Raw genomic sequence first — 21,381 nt, 5'->3', positions numbered from 1 at the left:
ATTCTGACATCTTCTAAATTCAAATATTTGAAGCTGAGCCTAACTTTGTCATACTTCTTGCGGGTAGGTTTACTACCTCCACAGTGAAGAACAGGCTATCAACCAAATGTAACCACACAGTCACTTACTAAGGGCTAGAAAATGCATTCCCATCAAAATTTTTAAACGTTATTCTCAATGAGCTCAACAGGGAAGGCAGACTTCATGAGCAGTACATTATCTTGCATATGAATTTATCAGTTTAATTTTTGGCAGCAATAATCAAGATGTTTAAAGTAAGTTTTGGAAGGCTGACTCAAATGATTGCAAATAGGAGAGTCACCTGTACATTTTGGCACAAACACAACAGCCTTCTTTCAAGGGAAATTAAGGTCTAGAACAACAAAAGGAAAGCCACAAGGGGAATGGCATCACCCAAGCTGTACCACTTGCCAGCAGTACGCTCTTCCTCAGCCAGCGCTTTTAGTTCTTCTTTCATGAGTACTGCATTCACTCAACTATAAAAACGTACCTGAGTATTGAATGTTATTTTATTGACCCCTGGTTCCAGTATTAAGTTGTGGCATTTCAACGCATGACCCCCATCTTCTAAAGTCACCCCTGAGGGCATATCCAGTGAACTGCTGCTCTCTTGCCTTCGTAGTAGCATGTGCGCATTTTTGCAGATAATTCCTGCTGTGTTCAAAGAGTTATCTGAGGGACTCCGTTCATACATTTCGTATAGCTCCAGTGCTGGCAAGTTGTTTCTTGACAAAGGAAAGCCTGCAACTTCATTTGGAAAGCTGATAACACCACTGGAAGTTTTGTGCTTAGTAAGCCACTCAGCTGTTTTTCTGTAACTATTTTTTTCAATGCTGAAGTGAACATGGATGGCAATCTGATCCACTTGGACAGGGATAGGCATTTGGCTCAGCAAAGTCAACTCAATAGACAACTTTCCACCCACATGGACAACAGCATTTGGAGGGTCAAAGTGTAGAGTTTTCAGTTGCGCAAAGGAGTGCATAGGCAATATAACCTTTTGACCTGGAAAGATAAAAACAGGGATTTTATTCTTCTCCAGTGCTGCCGGAAATCAGCAAATCTTTTCTCTTAAAAATTTAACCCTTAGAATTAAATGGATCAACAACTTTTCACAATGAATCCTTTCACAACAAATCAATACTTTCATGTTTTAGTTTTATCTTGCATAGAAATGAGACTTAAAGATGCTGAGATTTGTTTTCTAACAGTTACATCTACTACAATTTTAGTACTCAGGCTATTAAAGACAATTAAATTAAGAGATAGTGTCTAAGCAGAAGTTTAACATTTCACTACTACATAAAGTGTTCCAGATGAACACAGTAGCATAAAGTGACAAACTTCCCAGAGTGCATACATTAAGAGCAAGTACAAGTTTAAGAAACTAATGATCAGACTGGTGTCTTGAGCCATCAGCTTTACCAAACAAGGGTTTTTCATTCTCTTTTCTAGATTCCAAAAACCAATACTGAGGCAGTATCAAAACTTAATTAAGAAGCAAATCTAAGATAACATATTACTAATGGTACATCCATTCATCAAGAAAAACTTCTGCAAAAAAAGGAACAGTCTTCAGATCTACAGGAAGTATTGCGTATGAATTTGAATTATGATAAATATCTGAGGACAAGGTATTACTGAAACAGCAGGAAGAGAAGAGGTAGAATGGTCAAAACAATAAGCTGCAAGTGGATGGGAATAGATGCAACATCAAAACCGAAGAATTATCATCACAGAGCTGCCATCTGCATGCCAGCAACGTAGAGACAAAGATAAGTTAGGAATTGAAAAAACCCAACACAAGATAAATTATGAGCTGTCAAAGCAGAGAAATAGATAAGTGAAGGAAAACAAAGACTTTCTAATATTCAGGATGAAAATGTTAATTACCCTTTCATCTTTGACTATTCTTAATTATTGCACAAGTGTTATAAATGTTCTGGAGATGACAACAAAAGAACCACGTTGGTTCAGAAGTTATACACAAGGTAATGAAAACAATCAGAAAAAGCCTTCCAATCTACTTTTAGGGAAAGGTCAGATTAGAGCAGCTTAAGTTTTAAGTATTTAAGAACCAGACTTACCTTGCTTCTCTGCTTGCTGATTGGCAAAATCTAGTATTTCTTGGCAAAAGCTTTTGCGTTCATCTTCTGTTAAGTGATTATCACCAGCTAAAAGGCTGCTTGTTTGAAGATAACTAACAAAGTTAAGGAAACATGAGGTAGAAACCTACAACATTCAGATATTTGACTGAAAACGAGAGAGTTCAAGTAGTGCTTTTCTAATCTTTTAATATAAGACCTGCTTTTATCATCACCACACTCTTCCATTAGAAGGGAAACAATGGAAGATTTACTATCATCTGATAATATTGCAGAATCTCTACTTTTTGCAGACCTGCTAAAATATGATCCATTATTAATCTGTGCAATCTTCCCCATGTAAAAAGATCAGTGAGCATATAAAATTCATTATTTGACAACAGATAAATGCAGCATGCAAGTTAAAGACCCAGTGTGTTGCATTACACTGCCCAACGTTTAGAACTAAATAACTTGAGTATTGGATTATATTCCAATTTACTTGGCTGAGAATCTGCCAGGTCTTACAGCATCACTTATCATAACTAAGTCATAAGACATTCTTTATACTTCTGAGTGCTGGGGATACAAATGCTCATTTAAGTATTTAGCTAAGACTACAATATTAGTGGCTCAGATTCTTTAAGAGCATTTGCACTGAAGCAAAAAAATTTAAGTGTTTAAAAGAGATGTAAGAATTTTCAAAGGAGGCAGACATTTACAAAGTCTAAGCCTAGTTCTAAAAAAACCAAACAAAAACAACAAAAAAAGAACAAAACCCAAAATACACTACAAATCTGAATTTAGCTCAACTGATTTTCAGCTACAGTAAGATTCCTAGTACTGTCACTTAGAGACTAAAATATGAGCTTCTTAGGCAAAGAAAAAATAAAACAAACCCCAACAACTTTAAAAAAAGCTAGAAGGACCATTAAAAAAAAAAAAAGCTCTCTTTCCTTGCAATTTCCACAAGAGCTGTCCTGCAGAAAGTACTCTGTTCAGCTAACCACCCTTAGTCTGGAACACCTAGAGGAATTCCATTTATAACTATGGCACCAATGAAAGCAGTACCCTTCCCCCAAAACACAAAAAAATAATTTGCCATTTTGCCATAGTACATAGTATCTCGCACACAGCACAACAGTTCAGATTAGAACCAAGCTACTTAATTAGCTACCAAATTTAGGCAACAACATACAAGGCTAAAATGAAAAGCAGAATTCAGATTGTGCTGCTTCTAATGCCAAAAAGAATACAACAAAACACCTAAGGCCAGTCAGTAGACTTTTCCACACACACACACACCTCTTACCTTGAAAGTAGCAACAGTACAGCAACAGAGACAGATTTAATATTTAAACAAATACACTTGTAGCAGGTAGAGTTGGTGTGTGAAAATAATGCAGAGTATCAAAGTGAAGAATTTGAAGCCTGTCAAACATTAGGATTGGGCCAAATCATCCTCTCAAAGTATTACTCAGCATTTATGTGGCATTTACAGAGAAGATTTCATTCACACATTGAAGACTAAGCTTTTACACAACTTAAAAGCAAACAACTCCCACTCCCCTTCTGAAGCAGAGATCAAAGCCAGAAATAATAATAATAAAAAAAATAGCAGCAAAAAATATTAAAACACCACACACCACACCAAAGCCACAAGATTTTCATCTTCCAAGCCTCTGTTTTAACTTTTGGAAAAAGTCAGCATTACAAATACCAGAAGACTCCTTGCCAGGTCAGATACAGGAAAAAGGTGGTAGCAGTTATAGAAAGCAAGCCCAGAAATTAAGCTCCTTAATATAGGAAGACACTATAATGCCATATTTACCAAATGAAAAAACAGTACCATATAAAAACTTTCATAATGATGAAGTACAAACAGAATCATAAAAAACCTCTATGGTACCTGCTGAACTAATGACAAACTTCACACTATCCATGTTGCACCACTCTCTAGAGCCTACACATATTAAAACATAACCACCATATGCAAAAGGTTTTAAGTGAACCAGATGTTAAAAAAATAAAAATGAAAAAAATAAATAACGCAACCCTCCCCAAATAAACAGCAACAATGGAAACAAGAAATAGCTCCACCGTCTGATGTTTGGCAGTCTCTACTGTTAAATAAAAGTTAGAGATATGTCAGAAAAATAATCAGAAGTATCATTTTCTCTGGTCTTGATTTTTCTGGCTCCACCTTTTAGAGGATACTTTTCTATTTGCCCAAGGTGTTTCTGACATTCAGCTAACTGTTTTCTCGTATGTGTAACGAGCAATGCCCAGCCCTCAGCAAGGTAAGTTTTCAGTGCTCCTTGAAGATAGACCTCTGCCTTCTGTGGACCTTTCTTCCTCCTTTAAAAATAGATGAGTACAGAGGGATATAAGAACCTTTGCAGCCATGAAAACTCTCTACACATTTTCAAAAAGTGGTGATGGGAGAGGAACATTGCAGGTGAATGCAGAACAAGAGGCAGTGAACCATTATACTCTTCATTTTGTTGGTAACAGATCAACATATTGGCCTACCTTTATGTGATTCAGTTAAGCAAGCAGAACTGCAATTAGTGTAAATATACCATGTCAGTGAAAGGCTTCATATACAGATCTATCCCAAGTCAGAGCAAGTGAGGTGAAGCTACCTCCCACAAATGTGACAAAAGCCATCTCAAGCTTCTGACAGTTAACTAAAAACATGCTTACTCAACAATTTTAAAGCAGGAAAATGCTTCAATGATAATATCATTTTATCACTACACAGCAGTTCCATGGTAGTCTTTAAACCTAACATTATTCCCTCAGGTGAAAATTTAAGTTAATTTAGCAGAATCTGTTGTGGCTAGAAGATCAGACTGCTTTACTGAACATAGGTGAGAAGCATGCCCAAACATTTTTTCCCAAAAAAAACCTCCCAAATTCTTCTAAATAAGAAAAATAAAATGAAACAGAAAATCAATGCAGGAGGTTCCGTTAGTGGAATTTAACAGCAGGGATAAACACAAAAAATATATTTGGAAATTAGGAATAAAATCACTGTAGGTTTCACAGTGGGGGAAACAAACATTTTGCAATCATAACCTCAAATATGAAACTCATTACACTCCAGATAACATGTTTTCTGGCTTTTCTTAGGTGTATATACACACACATATATAGTTAAGATAACTATAAACTTTGAAACAAGCCAGAAGCCACCTTACAAAGCAGGCTATAGTAAATGCAAAGTTATCTCTTTCCTCCCCCCTTCCCTTTTCTCTCTAGAAGAAAGGATCAAGGTAAAGAACATAGGACAGTTAAAGATAAGAGTACTAAATCATGAGGTGAGAATTAGGATTTGATATAAAGAGATTGCTGGTGTTCTTTTTCTTTTTTTTTTTGCTGAAATACGGCCTGAAACTTAGGGCATGTTTACATTCAAAAAAATACTTTTTAAAGTCCGTTTTTACATACAGCGTATTTTCCTCAAGGATTATATTCAAACTTTTCAAAGCTAAAGCATTTAAGACATTTTAAACATTCATTTACATGTAAAACTCTGCCAAGTCCTTTCCCACAAGCTTAGCTGAGCGAATTCTTCCAATATTTGTGTACATTTCAATGGTGGCATGGGACAGATCCTGTTTAAAAGAAAATAAACTATTATAAGCTTTATATATTTTTAGTAGCTATATGGTATTTCACACAAACTCATAGCCAGTAACCAAGTTACTACAACAAAATGACCAGCATGAGTCACTTTTTAATTTCCCCTTTTAATTCCCCAGCACACAATATAGAGCAGTTTGTAACAGGTCATATTCACTTTTTCTACAGTTGGTCATTATCCCATACCTGTGTTATACATAGCATAAGAAAAAAGCCTATTAAAATTCAGATAAGGCAACTCAAAACCACCAAAATAATAGATGTGATGCAGTTTCAAGCACTTTACACTTGAATCCTCCTGTCTTTTTGTGAAAGCACCTATTTCTCAGTGACTATATGCCATTAGATTATCATTGAAGGATTGTGTAGTGCATCATTCCAGGATACACCACAGCGTAACATATTCAGAACAGTATTAGAGCTTGCCTCAGAGACTCACAACCAATACTTCAAAACGAAATCAACTACATGCAGAACATGGTACATGATTCTTTCACTAAAGCTGCACATATCATCATCAAGTATATGAAAGTTTGCAGTACGTAAACATACAATTAAATGCAAAATGCTAAGTTACAATTGGAATAAGTATTTTTGCAAGAGTGCCTTAAAGGAATTTTGCATGAAGCTATGCAATCCCAAATTGAAGTTTCTCGATCATCGTTAAGCTTAATTTCCAATGCAGCCACGGTGTTTACATGTCACCTTCCTCACCTTGCTCTAAGCTTGTAATAACAGCAACAAATGTTTCTCACAAAATCAGCAGTTACAACACACACTGTATACCACCACCAAACTTTTTTCTCAAGTATATAACCACCTCTGGCCAGATACATAAAAACATTTCACATCATATTTACAAACCAGCAGCCTCTTCTGACTGTCAGCAATCTTCCACAGAAGCTCATTCGCCTTCACTGAGTGTATTAAGAACTACTCTATCCTTCAAAACAAATTGCTTAAGAGCTTCCAACTGCCTAAATATTTTGCAGAGTATCTGTCAGAAAGCATCTATTCCTACGGGGCAGGAAAATGACCTAAAATGAGCTCCCAAAGCCATCTTAGGCCATTTTTTATGTTTCTTATGGAGAGCCTAGAAAAATCACTTCTTTCTCTATTTAAGAACGCACAACAACATCCTACAATAAACTGAGTGATGACTCCTTAACAGATCAGTATAACCAGAGAGGTCTTAGACACCAGCTACACATACAAATGAAAAGCTACGTTCCCCCAAAATTAAGGTACAAGCCAACATGCTCGTAGAAGATCTGACAGTCTTACAAAAGATTCTGAAGTTGTTGCATGAGACTAGCCATTGAGTGAGAACAAAGCCTTTTCTGGTAATAAAAAAGTTCATCACTTCTTGCTCTCAACATGTTTGAAAAGCTGAATTTTACTTTCCAGACTCATTAAAATTTTAAATACAAACGAATTATCTTAGCTGTGTCTGGAAATTTTAACTAATTCTATGTTCTTCTCCACTGAATAAATGGATAACATATGGGTATATATAAATTGTATATATTTATGTGACATCTACATAGAAAACAATCTTTTATATTGTGTCTGATATCTGAATTTCTGTTGCATAGAAGTGCAGTCAGAAATACAAAAAGGAATGACAATTCTTTCATTGGCAAACTCTGCAGATCCAACTTAAGTTTCTTAAATTTAGGAAGATACAGCTGAATTCAGCAGAGATCTTCAAGTGCAAGTTGGAACTGAGTATGTAAGAGCAGCTAGCAATTCTGAAGATTTTAGTTTTGGTCCAGCTATCCAACTAGTCTTACAAAGAAATGAAGTATAAAAATGAAACCTGGTATCTTCAGGAGAAATCTTTTGAGACTTTTTCTTTCAATAAAACCTTGTAAAAATAAGTAGCACCTAGTTTTCAGATTTTAAAAAGAAGTTGCTTAGTTTTCCTCCATCTTTTCCCCAGAAAACTTTAACAGCAGTACCGCAAATATAAGAAATTTCAGAGGAAAATTATTTAAGGAAAAAAACCACAAAACAAAACACCACCCCCAACCAAACACACTCTTGTGACAGTCAGCGTTTTTTTGTTTTATTTAACAACCTTTTATTAAAAAAAAGAAAACAAACCAGAAGATCATTACAATGTCTCCTCAATAAGGGAGCTGTCAGGAAATAAACATGCATATTAAAGCATGATGAGAATTCTAATGTTTCAATCTATGCCAGCTCCAACCCTGTTATCCATAGATGTCGCACAATTTATATAAAAAATTCCACAGTATAACTTAAACCGTGTAACACTCATCGCAAGATGCGAGTCTAAACCATTCAAAAGGAAGCTACATTCACACATCAACATTCTTCTGGGGAAGATTAAATTCATTCTGAATTCGGGATAGCAGAATATGATAGCCATGACATGGGCTTTTTTAATAACTAAGTATACATACTTACAGATAATAACCTCCAACTCATAACTGTAAATATCAAAGTTAATCCAAATATTTGAAACTTGGGGCCCATACAGGGTTCAAGTTGTAAAACAAATCAGCCTCGCCATGTTCAGTGTGTAAGCAATAACTTTTGATACCAAAATACAGATTTACGTTCTCAATGTTATCTTCTCAGGTTTGCAAATTTTGACCCTATTCAATCTATAATGTAAACACACAAAACTAATACAAATAACCAAAACTCATACTTACTAAGTAGTGTTTTTCAAAAGCTTCTACAGATGATAAGGCCTCTTTAAGTTTCTTATAAGGGCTCTGTGATGCATTGGCTTTACAAAAAAGCAGAACAAGAGGTGTCACTTACAAATGCATTCTTATTTTAATAAGACCCCCCCCCCTTTTTCCTTCAGTAGAAAGTGGAAAGAAAACTTAAAACTAATTTTATGTGGGGAACGTCACTAACACTTAGAGACAGATCATGAGTTTCTTCCCCAGGCTCTAAAATAAGATCAAGAAAGGCTGTTTCACAACTCTCTGTGTGTGCACGCCCATGTGAGTGATGTTCAGGGTAGCAGGGTAAAGGCAAACAGCAACATAGTAACTGTACTAACTTCTCCGCACAGTATTTCATAACATTTATTCAACCTAGAAACACACACAATTGTACTTAAATACCATATTGTGACAAGAGCAACATTCTCACAACTCCTCACTGCTGGATTTATAAATCAGCATGACAGAAGTATACTGTAATTTAAAGACATTTTACTACTTTAAACAATGTATTTCAAAGGAAAATGGTTAGCAAGACTAAGTTTTTTTCTGAAGTACCTTGCTCAATTTAGAAGTCCTTACCAGACCAAATACGTGTCAGCATTTCTAGAAGAAAAATGCCCCCATTTTAAATAAATACAACAGGCACGATAGCACTGAATTAAGAATCATACATCATCGTACCTGCAAGAGCAAGTGAAGCATCAGCCTGTCAGCTAATGCTTCAAAGATACTAATTGTTCTCGCATATTTAACATCTGAAAGCTTCTTCCCTTCATAAATATCTTTGCGAGTGATAAAATCCACAAGGAGTAAATAAATTTGATTGTTCAGCCACTCAAATAATATCACTTCAACTCAAATATCACTTTGTAGCTCCAGTTGCAGGTTACCTATTTGCACCAGGATGCTCCATTTCTTTTTCAAATAATTTTATTTTTAATACTTGTCTGAAAGTATTAAAAACTTTATTCAGAACCAGTACTGTTCAAGACTTTACGTAAATGCTAGTAAGTGGAGCATTAATGTAAAAACTTCTACTTGCAACAGTAAGGAGATGCATTGATAATCTAAAGTACTAGACACGCATTAAAAGAACTCGTAAGAGATAATAGAGTTTATCAATGTTTATATATATGTAGGGATACTTGGAAAATATTATTACTGATGTATTGATATGCTATGTATTTAAGACAATGTCAGTTATTAGAAAGAATGTGTACGTTCCTGGTAATACCTGTTTCAGGGCGTTCTGCTCCCAACCCTGCTAACAGATCAACAGTTCTGTTAAGGTCTTCTGAATTGGGTCCCTTCTCTGACACAAGTCCACACAGATAACCCAGAGATTTTAACTATAAGAGAAACCAGACGCTTATTTTCAATAGGCTACAAAATCAACACAAAACTCATTTTATTCTATTACATAATTCCTACAATACAAGACATTTCCACTGCTCTCATATTATACTGTTTATAAGATCTGTATTAAAGTTGCTTCATGGGAAGGAAGTAGAGAACCTTTCAAAAGTAACTGTTATTCTCACAGTAGGAATTAATTTTATTAAGAATTAAATTGCATTTAAGTTACTGACTCAAATAACATTGGAACACATGCATACACACACACACGTCCCTACATGCATAACACCTAATCAGAATAAATCTTTCTGTTTTTCCACATAAACACAGACAAAGCTTGAGATGTTTGGCAGTTATCACCAAAGATCATTTCTAATAACTGTGTCTGTATTTTTGAAAACTATATAAACAAGAAATGCTGGCAATCTCCAGCACACTGATTAGACAAGCCGAAGTATTGTATTCAGGTGAAAACCTTCCTGAAAAAGCGATTATTAGCATAGCTAACTGTGTTAAAACAGTGCCACACAACTACCATAAAACCCCTTCTAGACAGCAGCTGGTATGCTTGATACCCAGAAGTCAGCAGAGGATACTGTCTTAAAGAAGTTCTGTTCTGTTGGTCATTTGGTTAATTAATTTAGAATACCTCAATCAACTACCAGGGTAACCCCACAAAAGAAAAAAGGTCTCAGCTTGTCATATTACTCTACACCATATAAAATGGGGATGGCCATTAACTTTTTTTTTAAATTTCACTTAATTTTGTCACTAGTTGCTAAATTTCTTTCATTCAGTCTGTTCCACCTTACTGCTACTCATTATCCTACAATTTTTCCCTTTACCATTTGTGTTAGAACAGCTATGAATGGGAGGAACATTTCCAACTCAGGTACACACCTTCCATAGAAACATGTAAGGAGCATGGGAAGAATCTGATGCACCCATCACCACTTTAAACAATTCTTTGTTTCCTTTATTCTGATCTCCCCTCCCTCCTCTTTTTTTTTTTAAGCAGTAACCCATCAAGGTGAAATTGTCTTTCTATGCTTTTGTAATAAGACAAGGACCTCCTGAGGTCAGTTAGAGGATTCTTAACTCTACTGAAATATGAACAAACTATGATTAAAATAAACAGAAAATATTCTACAGGCTATGCAAACAAGAGGATGAGCTTATGCTAGTCTTCAAAAACATCCACGAAGATCACAGTACGCTATTTCAGTAGTTTCTGGAGTTTGTCATCTTTCTAAACTGTTTTTCAACAGTGGAAAGCAGTAGCAATCTTGGACACCAACTTTTTCATAGAAACTGAATACGTGGAACTTGAAAAGGCATTTACGTAATTAGGGAAGGGGCTTAACCAAACTGAAAAGGCCACTTTACAACTTTTACTTTATGGTAAGGGGCGGTAACTGAAAAATTGCAAATTATTACTTATTTGCCTCTTTCACAAGCCACCAAGTGTAACACCTTCAGTGAAGTTAGGGTTCTATTACTACCATACTAACATACTAAAGAAATAATGAAGTATGTAAACAGATTGCTGTAATCTCTATTTATAATGGTAAACGCATCCAAATCTGGGCATCTTCTCCTGCTATAACTGAAATTCATGCTCCTTCTCTCAGTCGACATGGAGTGAGTTCATTCTGGAGTTTAATTAGCCAGTCATTAGCAAACTAGTGGGGGGGACGGGGGACAGGCAAAGAGGTGAACACACCCTAGTTATTCCCAGGCCTCATCTGACAGTGGAAAAAGTGGATATAAACCTGGATGTGTCATCTAGATTAGACTCAAGATAATATACAGAACCCCATAATAAATTCCACAATAAACAGTGCAAGATCTGTTCCACAGAAACAAATGGTCTGCTTCAAAATTGTAATACCACAACTGCAACACATCATTTGCTCACCTTCTCAGTGGCATAGCTCCATAAGCCAACTGTGTGGGAAACATTTGCATCTATTTGAGCCCTATCACAGCAGCCTTCTATTCTTTGTAAGACTTCCAAACAACTCAAAAATACCCAACAATCCAAAGCTCCAGGAGGAACAGAGACCTGAAGACGAACAGATAAAATTAACTGGGAAATAAACATTAGTCAGATGAGAAAATACTTCAGCAAGATACTTTTCTTGATACAATGTATCAGTCTCTTGGAAGAGCTTACTCTAAGAATACGCAAAAAACAGGCCAACTCTCACTACCACCTGAATAATTTATATTTATTAGTTCATGAAACAAGGACAGCTAAGCAACTAAACAGCGATTATATTAACTCAGTTTGATATATTCACCAAGATGAAAGAGAAGGAAAAGAGGACTAATAGGTACTAGTACTTGGAAAAATTCCTAAAATTTGGAAACTATGCCTAAGGAGGGCAGTTGGGAAAAATTTAAATAAATATACTATTACTTTCCTAAGGAGACATCGGATCTAACTGAGACTAAAATTAAAAGTACAGTAAGTAGATTAAAAAACCTGAAAAAAAGAAATTAGTCTAAGTTTCCTTCACAACAAGAAGTTTGTTAATCAAAGGATAAGACATCTGTCATGGACAACTAATTAAAGAATGGAGATAAAACACAAACAAATAAACAAAAAAACCACACAAAGAAAAAAAAAAAGACCAAGAAGGGATTATCAGTCGGGACATGATAGAGAAAGACAGGAGAGTTTGATACTAGAATATTTCAAGAATCAAGATAAAGATGAGCATAACTAAAGATCTGGAATATAATCACAATAATGGTGTCTCAAAATCCTGTTCATAAACAATGCAAAAATATTCCTTTTAGAAAGACTATGAAAGTCTTGAAACCTGTAATGAACTAGGTAATTGAATAATGTGATAGGAAAGTTCAACATAGAAGCACAATGCATTTAGGAAAAAAAAAAAAAAAGATCTGAATTCTGAAAGAATTTTCAGGAGGAGAAAGATCATAAGAAGAGAGTAGTCTAGATTTCCGCTGTGTGTTCAGTGGTGTCAAGCCACATTAAGAGGTTTGCCTGTATTAAGAAAAAGGATCACAACAGGGATAACTACAAGTTATGCACAAATAAGTGTCACTGTCTCACAGCCTGAACACCTGCATTCAGTTTGGATCACCACATCAAGACAGAAACAGCAGAAATAAGATACAGTGCAGAGAAGAGCCCCAAACATTGGAGGCACAGGACAGACTTGGGGTGGAGCAAAAGGGGAACTGCAGGAAGTACCTTCAGAGATTTAGAAGGCTGCATGTATTTATTTTGGAAAGAAAAAAAAAAACAAAGCACAAATCACACACACAAAACGTACTATCTATGGGAATTACATGTTAGTTTTAGAATACATGAGGGTGTCGGCAATGCATCTGAAGCAGATTTTCTGGTTTTAAATGCAGATGAACAGATGGAACTTATGGAACTTACGACTATAATGTCAGACAGGCAAAAGTTAGCAGCTACTGTTATAATAGCACAGACAAAACTAACAGAGAACCAGACACCCACAGGATTAAGAGCATGGATGAGTCACAAGGTGAAATCCAGAAATATTCTCAGGCACACTATGCTGTTCTTAAAGATGTATTTCAATTCATAGACATCTGTGGTCATACATGGAGGATGATCAGTGTACAACATCCCTGATAAAGCCTCTTTAGAGGATTAAAAAACATCAGCAGAAACTAAAGTATGGAGGAAGGAGGGGTAAAGCATTGAGGCATGCAACATAACAAAAAGCTTTGAGCACTGTCACTTGTTTCTCTCTCTTTCTTCTCTCATTGGGTGAGATACCTAGAGACACACGCATAACACAGAAGAGTATTACTGGGCACCAAAAGGAATCACAAAGTAAGAACCACAAAAGGCGATCAAAGCAGCATCCAACTTGCATGGCAGTAAGAAGCCCTACTGTAGATACTTTTTCTAGTTCGAAACTGCTTTTTGTTACAGACTACTAGCCTGCATATCAGCATATTAACCGCTCTGCCTTATTTTCTTCAATATAACACTGTTATAGATTTAAATGATGGGAACTATAGTTCAAGAGACTAGTAATAAATCCAGGAAAGAAGCAGACAAATTACCTACCAGCTTAAGAAGTTAACTTTCCAGGTGAAGACTAGAATACTTTAACTAAATACAGGTTTGGTTTTCGGATGTGATGTCTCCAAATTTCTTTCCAAAGACATCCTCATGATGAAACATTCAACTGTAGCACTGTTACAATCTGTTATTACAGCATCATTTTGATAACTCACAGCCAGTGCTTACTGTATTCTGGTCACCGACATCTAAACTTCAAAAATCTTGTTAGTTCATCATTGGATAAAATCATTCATATAATGGAATATATCACACTGACTCACTTCTAATAGCTTGAGTTCTTGCACACAGTTGTGAAGAAGCTCCAATGCTCGCTGGGAAACTTCCCATGGCCTCTGCAGGAAGATTAATAACGTGCACTGGCGAGAAAATAGGTAACTACGCAAGTCCAGTAGGGTAGCTTCTTGATTCTGAATTAGCTCTCTCTTCTCCATGTCTATTGGTTTTCGGAGAATTAAACCATTCCAGCTCCTCACTGGCTGGCAAAAAAATGTCAGCCAGTTTGCACCATCTAAGTAAATAAAGTTAATATCCAAGAATCAACCACTGCTTTCTATCAAAGCCTCTTCTTCCTCCCTCCAGAGGTTGTGAGCTGGCTTATTCTTTCTGAAGTTTATCACATAGATAAATGACTTAATGTCTTAACTTCAAAAACAAAACAAAAAAAACAGCAGAACTTTCACAGCTAAGTAAATAACTGAATTTCAGAACATTCAAACCCCATAGGCATTTTGTCTTAATTGCATATTTGTTATTAGTATAGTGGCAACCAGTTTGTAATGTATTTCTTAGCAATTAAACCGACCTGAAGTTCAAAACAAAGAAGCTTTATCTACTCAAGTATTTCTCACTCAGCCATTATGGACAGATGTGTCCCCACTTTCAAGTACAGCATCGGGTTCAGTCAGGACAAAGACATTTCACTGCAATTACTCCTGCACTCCATTTTTACCAGATTCATAACACATACCTGATTAAAACTGTTACATAACAACATATGCTTTAGCTCATTAAAACAGTTTAAAGTTATTTGATACTTCTTGCACAGTAATTTTTCTTGAAGAGAAAGTTAAATCTTCTGTAGTGCAGATTAAGCACATATTTCTATTCAGTTTCGTAGTGATTACCAAACGTCTCATGTAATTTGAGGCAAAACTGAATACATTTCTCCAGGAAGCTCTTTATTGAATAACTTACAGTTGCCGTTTTCACAGCTCACTGCTATCTCAGCCAGATTGATACTTATGTAATTACAGAGTTTCAGGGCTCCGATTGTAACAATCATCGAGTAAGAGCAAAATGCAGGTTTTCATTAAAAATTGCTTCTAAGCCTCAGATATGAAAAACAAAACTTTAATAGACTATAACTGATGTACACTTGAGTTTGCGTACCACATAAAACAAGAGCACAAACTGCCTAGTGCATCTTCACTGCAACGTACCATCTTTTTCTCCCATGTACACATATGGTACCCAAAGCACTGGATTGTTTAGCGGAAGCTTAGTGAAGAAATGAATATGCTTAACACTTATTTAACATTTTAAGACACTTACCACCAGCCCCAAAGTTGACAACGTATTGAGAAAACAAGGCATCTAGTTCATCATACTGCACCAGTGCATCCTCAAATTGCTGCAGCATCTCAAAGACAAAGGCCAGTTCTTCCTTTTGACACACAAGCAATACAAGGAGCATGTTACTGATATTAGTCATGTCTGGTATTACAGCCTGCCCCCATCCGTACATAGAGCTCCAGGAACTACTTTTTCCAACATTTTTCCCCTTCCAGTATTCACACATATAGGAAAACCTGCCATTGTAGCACTTGCACCATTTTTTCCTAACACAAGGAGGTTCACAAAAGAAGATTAAGTCATACAGCTATGCCAGTAAATTCTGTTGTGTATCCAGATCCTGATTCACTACAAGATATTGTTCATACATCTATTAAAAGGTCAAGTTTAAAAAAAAAAATTTGCTAAGAGTCATCTCCCATAACAGCAATAATTTTTTCTCCTCTGTTTACACTGTGAAGGTACCAATTGCAGTATCAATAAAGGTTCAGTTGTACACAGAGTAGAGTGCCAAAGCGGTAAGTAGAAAACGTCTGAGAATTAGATGTATCATATGCAAGAGGTAGTGCATGAAGTCAAAGGAGACATGAAGATGAGGTGGAACTGGTGTAGAGAATGGCACTGTACAGGGACCAGAAAATTCCAAAGGAATCAAGACCTTTAATTCTATCAAACAAGAGTTTCTTGCTTTTCGCTATACCAGCTAAAACAAAGACATATTTAGAAATATAAAAAAAATGGAATTCAAGGCATTCTCTATATGGATTACTTCAAAATAGACACTTTTCTAAAAATCATCTCCATACATACTGATAATAATCTAAACAAAGAAAGCATAGCAAAATTCATATTAAATACCAATTACAAGTTTGAGTGTCTTTGCACAGGCACAGTAATGGGACATTTACCCAAAATTCAAGAGCAACTACTAAAACACTATCTAGATGCAATTTGTTTGCTTCAGCTGAGGTTCATAAAACTTTGACGAGCCTGAAAAGATTCTGCTTCTGTAATAGCACTGTATTACAACGTAACACAAGCCTGCTGCAAACAAGATCTAAAAATGCTGCTTTTATATCAGTCTTTGTATTTCCTGCTCCAACCCTCAAAGAACAAGCAGAACATTAAAAGTACCAGAAAGCCAACTACAACAAAAAAGCACCATTATTAAAACTAGGACTCAAGTACCTTCTTCAATAAAAAGAGACTCTTACCTGGACCATGAAATACTCGCAGAAGCTCCACCCTGGCTCAGTCCTTTTCTCTCTCAAAGTTCTCATGTCATCTTCAAACTTGCCTAAGTTTTTGGTAAAAGACATGAGAAGCAATGTCCTGAGTTTGGTCAGGAAGGCATTCCAAGATTCCTGAGAACGGGAAGAGTCTTTCAAAGGGTCAGAAAGTACCACACATCTGTAAAGAGATTGATAAAAATTCTTTTTGAGGAGGTAAACATAAATTTCACATATAAATGCACAGTTGAATACTGTGCATACCTGACAGATTCAGAGTGAACAAAATTTAGTTTTTCATTCAACACTAATCAGAGGGAAAAATGCAGGTTGAGGGTTATGTTTGCTTGTTTGGGGGCCAGTACGTTGGGGTTTTGTTTGGTTGGGTTTTGGTGGCTTTTTAAAAACTTTTCCATGTATGTTTAAGTCTGTGATACAGTTTATGAGAAGAGTTAAGTGTTTTCCACAAAATGAGTACTATAAAGCTTTACTTTTTTTGAAGCAAATAATGGATACAATATTCCAATTACTTAAACATAAGTAATGATATAGCTATCCAAGAAAAAAAGTCTGCTTAGCAATACAAATCAGCAGAACGGTAATTATAGTTACTCCTGGCAAGGATTATGCAAGATACAAATCAAGATCCATTAGATCACATACAGTCAGCCTTTCCTAAGTCATTTAAAATAATCCTCCATAATATATTCTTACAGTATCTTTTTTTTTTTAAAAACACACATCCTATGTGCCAAAACTTCCACTGCTTTTCTCAACCTAAATAAATAAGCAGATCCCATTAATTCACAAATAAATCAGCCTTTTTTAGAGCATTTTCTTTCCTCAGTTTTTCTATCACAATTTAGTAACATTCAAAAAAAACCTACCAATATCTCTAAAGGCAGGAAAATCTCTCATCCAAGTAAAACACCATTTCTAGTTAGAAAAGTCATCTTATCCTATGGTAAAATGATTAAACCAAGCCAACCAATCAGTTAGAAAGCAAAAGCAAACTGGATCAGAGTTGTTCAAACTATTTGCCCAAATAATCCTGTCATATACCAAACACTGTCTAGGTACAAAGAAAGTGTTGCCAATGTACAGCATGTTATAACATGCTGACCTGCCAGTCACTGTCAGCTCACACCAAGGTACAACGAGTGCTTCCATCTACTCTTTTCAACTTCAAATGTTTATCCTGTCACTCATTCTTAGGGGGAAAATCCCCTGTTTAAAGTTGACTCTTAGGGTTAAAAGAAAAAAATTTAATATAAAATAGAGTCAGTGCAATGTTTCAGAATAAGGAAGACAGTATCTATTAAAGTTTGTTTCAAATTAAGATTTGTGTATTTTGTTGACTTTAATGAAAGCAGAAACAGTTTCATATCTTCATTATTATTTTCCTTAGAATAAAAACATCTGAAGAAACTGGCTTTAAGTCAATGACCTCATAGAGGAAAGGTGATTAAGTGAAAGGCAGAAAGTACAATGGTAAAAAATAAGCCCTATCGGCTTCATATTCCCCTCTCACCTCACTCCCACTACCTGTAATTCTGGTAACATTTTGGCAAGCACCTAAGCAAACAAAAACCCCTGAAGTTCTAAAAATTGATTATTACCACACTGTTCCCCTTAAACCTCTCTTAGCCAGGAGGAGATACTTGAAAGCTTTTTGAAACACATTTCAAAGCCACCACGAATCCAGGAAGAACTGAAAATAAACTTCTCCTTTTATTGCTTGTGACTCTTCTTCAAAGCACAGGTCTTATGGTACCATCAGTTTGAATGCTGGACATCAAGGAAAGTCCTTAAATGAGCAAGGAACCTGTTACATAGGGAGCTGGGTGTTTAATCAGCACACTAGTCAAAAGGTTAAAATGTTTGCAAGTAAAAGAATGCTTACCTGTCACTTTGTTTGTTACAGAAGTCATTTCTTATTTTATCTACTATAGAGGTTCGTGGAAGGATATTTGTTTTGTTCTTTTTCTTGGCATCACTCTCAACTACCACAATTAGCCAGTCCACTGAGTTGTGAGCTTTGAGAACATTCTGCCACTTGGTGATGTCATCTTTGACTGTAGTTTTGTACACTTCTGTGTCCTGGGATGAGAAGTGGTGAATCATCAAATCAAACAGACTTTCTGAACAATTTCAAAAGGCAAATTTTGTTCCAACAGAAGACAAAGAGAAAGACATATCAAATAGAATGAGTGACAATAAGTTCACTTATTGAAAGAAATCAAATGACGTAAAATATAGTAAAGTTTTGGTCTTTAATTTATTTCTAGTATTTTGGTTAACAGTAAACACATCTTTATTTGGTATATTATCATTCTTTAGATTACTGAAATTAAGATTTTTAACATAATTTAAACTCTTATTTTACACATTCTTGAACTTTACAACAAAAACATGTTTGAAATTACAAAGCTGAACTGTTTTATTTTCACATAGTAACAGAAGGGTGATATTTGTGCCTTTTAACTGCTCAAATCTTAATCTGTTTAAAAGCTGTTTGGCACTTTTTTGGCTTCTGGGTTGGTTTTAAACAGATCAATTCAGATAACTTTTAAGGCTGTTCTGGATACTTTTTGATTGGTCACATATCAGATGTCACCTTTGTCTTTCAACTGGATAATTAATTCATACCAGAGGCCAACCAAAAAGCAGTGAACTGTAGATAAACAGGATTAAGACATTCCAAATCTTGCTCAGTTTAGATTGCTGTCATGTACTAATACCTGACACGTATGGAAGATGAACTAAAGAAAAAATATGTATCTTAAGATTTAACCTCATGAATAGATCGTAACTTAAATACTCTGGCCACATTTCTGTATTATGAAGCAAGTGTGCTGTGCTACTGCAGTAACACTGTTAGATCCTGTTTTTTTTCCATGACAAAGTACTGAAAATAGGTTATACAAAAGCCTGTCCTCTTAGTGTCAAGCAACATTACAAAGAAAAACTGCTTATGGTAAAAAGTACTCAAGCTGACTAAGTTTTATTTCCAATAATATTGGGTATGCATGCTTATGCAATGCAGACTTGATTGTTCAAATAAGCATGAAAAGCAAATGAAAAATACCAGCGAGCACAAGTAGAAAGTCAAAACAATTTCATTTTAAAATCTGAGTACTCAGTTTTTCGTGATGTTTTCCTAATACTTACACAACATTCTGTCCAATAAATATGAAGAAAGGGAAAAGTCAAAAGGGCCTTATTCCCCTCTTTGGGTAGTAGCTCCTCTTTAAACTGAACAAAGTTAGATTCTAGATGAATCATCTTCGGAGCACGGCCATAGGACCTACAAAGTTTAAAAACTGAAATTAGTGGACGAGACATACATAGCAGAATACAAATATGACATGTATTTTGGGGAAGAGGAATAAACTGAAATACTCTAGTATTGGAAACTCACAAACTATGCTTACTGCAGTTTGTATGAAGTTAACTAAAATTTGGTATCACTTGAAATGAGATAGAAGCTCCTTTCTGCAAGAAGAGGAGCTAGAAGCTTTTCAGCTTTCATTAAAAGGTTTTCTGTATCTCTAGGACCTGTAAAAGTAAAAAATTCCAAATAAGAAAATTCCCAAAATACTTTTTTCCAAGCAGAAAACAGTGTGCCATACCAAACTTTTTGCAGAAAAGTACACCTAGTTGCACATAAGTTCTACCTATATTTTCATTAAGAAGAAAGCATGTCACTTTCAGAACATGGCTGCAAAAACACATCAAAGCACACACCAAGAAAAACCCACAAACCACAAAACCAAAAAGAGAAACAAAGCATTACTATAATTTTTCTTTATATGAAGTTCAACATAGCTGAGTGCAAATTATCATCCTGAACAACACTTACCTTGATTATCTAAGTTCTCCTTTCCTCAAGTCAGTTGCTACATTCAACTCAATTTATGGTAAGAGCTTCTCAGAGCACAACAAATACACACTTTCCCAAGTCTAAAAAACACACACTGAAATAGTATCACATAATAAAATGCAAGTTTACCTCCTCCATTCCATGGGTTCTCTAGGAAGCTGCTGAGAAAGTGTAGGATATAAGGAAGTAAATAAATTCTGATCTCCAGCACCTGAAAGTGAAAGGCATTAATCTATTATCACGTGCAAATTATAGAAAAGAGATTAATAAGCTATACTATTAATGGTTTGTTGTTTCAATAAAAAGATGTCATTTTGTCTGCTATGTGGAAACTGGACTTTTTTAAATCACGTGCTTTCATGACCCAACACAACACTTCAACAAGGCACATAATCCATATACTGTTATAACTTCTTATTACTGTTTTCCACGTAGCTACATAATCCATATATCAAAGAGAGTATCATCCATATAGCTGATCCAACTCTAAAAACTAAACAAGCAATTCCTTAGCCAGAGTCATTGGCTAAACAAAGTATATTTAAAAATCCTCAAGAATTTAGCCTTCACAAACCAGGAGACTGGTTAGACAGTGGTTCACATCCCTTCTGTGGCTGGGCCTACCATGAGGGTACCTTGAGGGTAGGAAGGCTCTGCAGAGGGACCTGGACAGGCTGGATCGATGGGCCGAGGTCAATTGTATGAGGTTCAACAAGGCCAAGTGCTGGGTCCTGCACTTGGGCCACAGCAACCCCATGCAACACTACAGGCTTGGGGA

General features: G+C 35.7%; 1 protein-coding gene across 3 annotated transcripts in view; it reads right to left on the bottom strand.

Moving 5' to 3' along the window:
- The window catches only part of TRAPPC10 (trafficking protein particle complex subunit 10), a 46,160-nt gene that overhangs the window by 13,935 nt on the left and 10,844 nt on the right, over positions 1–21,381 (bottom strand). For all 3 annotated transcript variants that reach the window (XM_072847590.1, XM_072847594.1, XM_072847582.1), the window contains exons 2-14: positions 20,733–20,814; positions 19,892–20,027; positions 18,624–18,820; positions 16,706–16,901; positions 15,471–15,582; positions 14,180–14,427; positions 11,736–11,882; positions 9,696–9,810; positions 8,438–8,514; positions 5,634–5,725; positions 4,323–4,463; positions 2,109–2,221; positions 512–1,026 (exon numbers count right to left, since the gene is read on the bottom strand). In XM_072847590.1, the coding sequence (XP_072703691.1) occupies positions 512–1,026; positions 2,109–2,221; positions 4,323–4,463; positions 5,634–5,725; positions 8,438–8,514; positions 9,696–9,810; positions 11,736–11,882; positions 14,180–14,427; positions 15,471–15,582; positions 16,706–16,901; positions 18,624–18,820; positions 19,892–20,027; positions 20,733–20,814 (2,171 nt within the window). The remainder of the gene's footprint in view (positions 1–511; positions 1,027–2,108; positions 2,222–4,322; positions 4,464–5,633; positions 5,726–8,437; positions 8,515–9,695; positions 9,811–11,735; positions 11,883–14,179; positions 14,428–15,470; positions 15,583–16,705; positions 16,902–18,623; positions 18,821–19,891; positions 20,028–20,732; positions 20,815–21,381) is intronic.

The sequence above is a fragment of the Ciconia boyciana genome, chromosome 1, assembly GCF_034638445.1.
Source record: "Ciconia boyciana chromosome 1, ASM3463844v1, whole genome shotgun sequence".
Classification (NCBI taxonomy): domain Eukaryota; kingdom Metazoa; phylum Chordata; class Aves; order Ciconiiformes; family Ciconiidae; genus Ciconia; species Ciconia boyciana.
The sequence above is the reverse complement of the archived record's forward strand: the minus strand, read 5'-3'. Positions and strand labels throughout refer to the sequence as shown.